This window comes from Bufo gargarizans, chromosome 2 (assembly GCF_014858855.1).
Source record: "Bufo gargarizans isolate SCDJY-AF-19 chromosome 2, ASM1485885v1, whole genome shotgun sequence".
NCBI classification, from domain to species: domain Eukaryota; kingdom Metazoa; phylum Chordata; class Amphibia; order Anura; family Bufonidae; genus Bufo; species Bufo gargarizans.
Window position 1 is genome coordinate 518,083,015 of NC_058081.1, and position 5,550 is coordinate 518,088,564.

A 5,550-nucleotide genomic window follows, 5' to 3' on the forward strand; every position below is an offset into this window, starting at 1 on the left:
GCAAAGGAAAAAGCAGAAGCAGTAATAAACTGCTTCTGTCTTCTCCTCGGTGTGCCCGACTTACTACGCCTGCTTGATTGCAGAAGCTTTAATCCCACGCCCAGCACCAAGTGCCTTACATGTACAAAGCCTGGTCACAAGCTGATTAAAATTATAATTTATAAAGGTAGCTGTAATTTTCTAATGTGTTTCTTTTTCATTTATTCCACCTATCTTCCATTCTGGGCTGTGGTCACATGATCATGTCCATGTGTAACACCCCAGAGTGGCATTACCACTCCTACACCCTCCTTCTATCTGTGAATGCTAATATAATGTTATCTTATGCATTTATTTCCAGGTTCCTAGACATTGTGCATTTATAATAATGTTTGTAATTGTTCATGTAATGTGCCTGGTTCACCAGCAGGTGGCAGCAACTATGGCAGAGCTAAACTTAGAGCATGCATCCTCAAACTGCAGCCCTCCAGCTGTTGCAAAACTGTAACTCCCAGCATGCCCGAACAGCCTACAGGTATCAGCCTACAGCAGGGCATTGTAAGAGTTGTAGTTTTACAACATCTGGAGGGCCGCAGTTTGAGGATGCCTGACTCACCATTCCATTCTCCCCTCCTTTCTTGGTCAGTAGTGGGCCAGTCCTATTTGCTACCAGAAGGAGGTAAGAAGTTCTGGTGTGTTCTGGTTAAGACCCCATGTTGGAGCTGCCAGGATTCTAAAAGTGAAAAATAGCCAGCAGCACTCCAAATCAATTCAAAAGTCGATGATTTATTGGACCCAAAATCAGGCGACGTTTCAACAGCTTGTTGCTGTCTTTATCAAGCACAGTGCACATGTGTTACAGACACACTTTAAATAAGGGCATCAATCGAAAATAGATTAACATCAATTGAACATAATACAGTGAATATACAGTGAACGAACAATACATGTGATCATAAAAAATACATATAACAAATTGGCCTCATTTGGCCAAAATAATACATCAAACTAAAACTACATTAATTCCACATATCGTGATTTATATGGAATATAACATAATAAGTGTCAGTGATTACCCTAATAAGGTGAATTAAAAACTCACTGTCAGGTGGGCAGCTGCATGGTTGGCGTTAAACATGCTCCATTGGCGTCCCCATGCATGATTTGCGCATGCGCGAAAATACTATACGTAATTAGCGCATGCGCGAAAATCTCGTAATTAGCGCATGCGCGAAAATACACGTAATTAGCGCATGCGCGAATATATCAAATCTCGCGATTCCTCCGTTTTCGAGCGGCTGGCTAACGCCCACAACTAAGATGGACGAAACTGGATCAAATGCATTGTGCGCATGTCAGAGCAGTAATGGGTGCCACCCAACACATATCACATGATCAAAGTGATCTCAATAGAGCTGCTAGTCCATGGAACCCGATATTATAAATGAATGGGTCCTAGGGCAATGCCGCACGGCCACCCACATGTCAAAGCACGTATGGTAGTCGGGCACAGTGCCCCAAAGATCCATAATTAAATTATAAAAAATTGTTTTACATGGTTTGTATATGATTGTCACATATTGATTGACAATTCATAATAATGAGATGTCGGCGTGAACAATGGGAAAACAACCCTACATCGCAGGGGGATCCCCACGGAACGCCACTATTCTCTCAAAAAGTAACAACATTGATACCCATAAATGAATATAAGCATTCAATACAAGGAAAAAAGGTGAAGAACAACCATAATAATGCAGGTACCATGGTCAAACGGATTAAATTTTTCTATATGAACGGTATACGGGGGCATCCAGAACAATGTACAACAAAATCCGCACAAATAGTAAAGCACTGAACCAGGCATATATTGGTTGAATAGAGTAAATAGATATTGGGGAGCCAACTGGAACCAGGATGAACGTCACATCATGCAGTGCCTCCGCCAAGGCAGTGAGATCAAAATGAATCTAAAAACAAAAAGAGAAAATTTTAGCAATTCTCATAAAAAATTATACTTGATTCAAGATAATCATTCAAATGCAGAAACACACGTGCATTTGACCTACAGAAAGGAATACGGATCCTGCAGAGTAGAGAAGGCATAAGATATGGGCAGTGCCAGGGCCAAACTACACTAATCCACCCTAAAGTCCACGTTTAACCCATTAGGTTTTAACGTCTTTAGCGTATATATCCAGTATAACTCGCGTTTTTTAAGGATAGCCTGTCTATCTCCACCACGCCTCCCCAATTCTACCTGTTCCAAAATACGAAATCTCAAATCACTCTGTGTGTGCCCTGCCTCTTTAAAATGTTTGGACACTGGTAAATCCATCTTTTCTTTCCTGATGGAGTAGCGATGTTGATTCAATCGTGTCTTTACATCCCACGTGGTCTCACCAACATACCACTTCCCACACGGGCAGGTCAGTTGGTAGACCACGTAGGATGAGTCACAGGTCAAGAATTGAGTGATTTTCATCATCCCACCAGTGGCCGGATTTAAAAATGTATCTCCTTTGATCATAAGTTTGCAATTTATACAATGATAGCAAGGGTAGCAGCCAATACGAGTAGAACCACACATTGTCCTCACATTGATCCTGGCACTGCCCACATCCGCCTTCACCAGTCTATCACCCACATTCCGTCCTCTCCGATAGGAGAAAAGAGGGGGTGATTTAAATTCCGCAATTTCGGGAAAACTATTCCCTATCAATCTCCAATGTCTCCGAATGACACCCGCAATTTGCGGGCTGTCAGTCGAGAAATGGGAGATGAAGGGAATGCGAGGACTTTGGGCCTCTTTCTGAACGGTAGTATCAGTGAGTTGATTCCCCAATCTATCAATGGTGTTTCTGATCAGCTTTTTCGGATATCCACGTATGGCAAATTTCTGACTCATTTCTTGGAATCTAGTATGTCTCACTTGTCTGTCCTTGACTATGCGATGTACTCGCAAGAACTGGCTGTAGGGTAGAGGTCGGATCATGGAACGAGGATGGTGGCTGTCATATCGTAACAGAGTGTTCTTGTCAGTAGGCTTGACAAATAAATCAGTACTCAAACCTCGTCCCATGATCCGGACCTCTGTGTCCAGGAACTGTAGTTTATCCATGGACTGCACCATAGTGAATTTCACAGTGGGGTCGATTTCGTTGAGAAAAGCATGGAACGCAAGGAGGTCCAACGTGTCGCCCGTCCACACCAAGAAGATATCGTCGATATAGCGCCACCACCCCAGAACATGTCTGAAGTGGTGGCTGCCATAGATCGACGACTCCTCGAGGTGGGCCATGTAGATGTTTGCATAAGTGGGCGCCACGTTGGACCCCATCGCGGTTCCACGCAACTGAACAAAGAAATCGTCCTGAAAAAGAAAATAATTTTTCGTGAGAACAAATCTTAATAATGAAAGTAAAAATTTTTGACAAATTTCTGAATAATCAGAACTTCTGAGACACGCCTCAACGGCCTGCAGGCCGAGCTCATGGTCAATCGACGTGTATAAACTACACGCGTCGAATGACACAAGAGCCGAGCCTGCAGGGACCTCAAGATCATTTATTTTAGACAAAAAATCACCCGTATCTCTGATGAATGATCTGGTGGAGATGGCAAAACGGCGCAACATTTTATCAAGAAAAATCGCTACATTGTAAAAAAGGGATTCCCTCCCAGATACAATTGGGCGGCCAGGCGGGGGCGAAACCCCCTTGTGTACTTTTGGCAGGGTGTATAACAGAGGTGTACAGGGCTTGTCCCGATACAAGTAGCTGAACAACTTGTCATCAATAATTTCCGCCTCACGGGCTTGATTTAGAATATCTCTTAGCTCCCTTAGTAAGCCAAATTTCGGATCCTGTGCGACCCGTTTATACACCTGCGGATCGTTAAGTTGGCCATGAATCTCCCGAATGTACTCACTGGTGTCCATTACCACAACCCCACCACCTTTGTCCGCGGACTTGATGGTGAGGCTGTGGTCGGAGGCCAGAGAGCACATTGCAGTCATCTCATCAGAGGTGATATTAGCAAATCTAAGATCATGATGTTCAGAGACCCTTTTTAATTCATTTAGGTCCCTGCGTATGGCTAGAAAAAAGGCATCAACAGCTGGATGATCAATCACAGGGTTAAAATTACTTTTGACATATAGACCTGTATTATGCAAAGACAATTCTGTTGATCTATTACCTTCACCTCTCACAGTTTGGTTTTGTGTGGCAAACCAAATCTTGAGTTTAAAACTACGTAAAAATCTATGTAAGTCCAACTCAATGTTAAACCAATCAGTCTTGGACACAGGGCAAAAGGACAGGCCCTTGTTCAAGACTGATAGTTGTGCATCATCTAGAACCGTAGAGGAGATATTTACCACTGTGTCCTCTTTTTGTTCACTACTTTCTGGCGCTGAGGTCTGAGGTTTTTGTTTCTGTCCTCGCCATCTCCGGTGGCGTTTGCCGCCCCTCCTGGTTCTATAGGATCCGTACCCAGTCCTAAAAAAGATTTCGGACAAGTTGCTTGCTGGTTGGCCTCTACACGTTCCTGACTCTTATTGTGAGATTGAGATCGTGTATGTCTTTTGTCAGAGGGATGAATCTGCCTCCTATCTCCTCCTCTAGGATTCTTAGGATCACGTTGCCATATATATATGAATCCACGTGTATAGTCCTCCATGTCGCGTGACCATTTTTGGCGTTTTTTATCTTGCAGTTCAGCTCTTAGTTTCTCAAAATGTGGTGCACAAGACGCAATATATGCATCAAATTCTGCAGCCGGCAATACATTTTTCAATGCCGTTGTTGTTGTCTGTAGAGCATCCTGTAGAGACAAAATCTCTTTCTGGAGAAATTCAATATTGAGCAATATCATATCAAATGCAAACTTATTACAAATTTGTGAGAATCTCGCACAGAAATCAGCATTGTTGGGAAATAAATCCGGTCTCAACTGTGACCTCATCCCACGTGGGATTCTGTGATTTTGATGATATTCACACAGAGTGAACATATGGAGCTCCAGGTTAATGAGACGTTTAGAGTCATACTCAAAACGCTTTTTAGTGTCCAGTATGGTGGGTGTGAACAAAAAGGTAGTGTCTCTCTCTGTACCTTGCAGGATCCTCAGTTCGTCCTCCTTGCTGTAGGTAAAGACATCTGGGTCAAGGTTTTCAGACGATGTAGCCATGTTAGGTGCAAAGCGACCTCAGGTGCAGTAGACAATTTGAAGAAAGTGAGGAAGCAGCACACTGTATAAGCAGGGGGTGCACGTCCGGCCAGTGTGGACCAGCACCTTGGTCCAATGTACTAGAAGTGAAAAATAGCCAGCAGCACTCCAAATCAATTCAAAAGTTGATGATTTATTGGACCCAAAATCAGGCGACGTTTCAACAGCTTGTTGCTGTCTTTATCAAGCACAGTGCACATGTGTTACAGACACACTTTAAATAAGGGCATCAAGCGTGGCGCCCACTTATGCAAACATCTACATGGCCCACCTCGAGGAGTCGTCGATCTATGGCAGCCACCACTTCAGACATGTTCTGGGGTGGTGGCGCTATATCGA

The 5,550-nt window shown here is 43.5% G+C and overlaps 1 protein-coding gene across 1 annotated transcript; it reads right to left on the bottom strand.

The window, feature by feature from the left end:
• Positions 1 to 1,767: 1,767 nt before the first annotated feature.
• On the bottom strand, positions 1,768 to 5,172 carry LOC122926101. The gene is made up of 2 exons (XM_044277487.1): positions 4,361 to 5,172; positions 1,768 to 1,949 (listed from the first exon to the last, which is right to left on the bottom strand). Coding segments are annotated over exons 1-2 (813 nt in total). The 3' UTR covers positions 1,768 to 1,948.
• Between the last annotated feature and the right edge of the window lie 378 nt (positions 5,173 to 5,550).

Excerpts from the sequence above, each read along its gene's own strand:
- LOC122926101 (XM_044277487.1), bottom strand. The coding sequence starts at position 5,172 with ATGGCTACATCGTCTGAAAACCTTGACCCAGATGTCTTTACCTACAGC.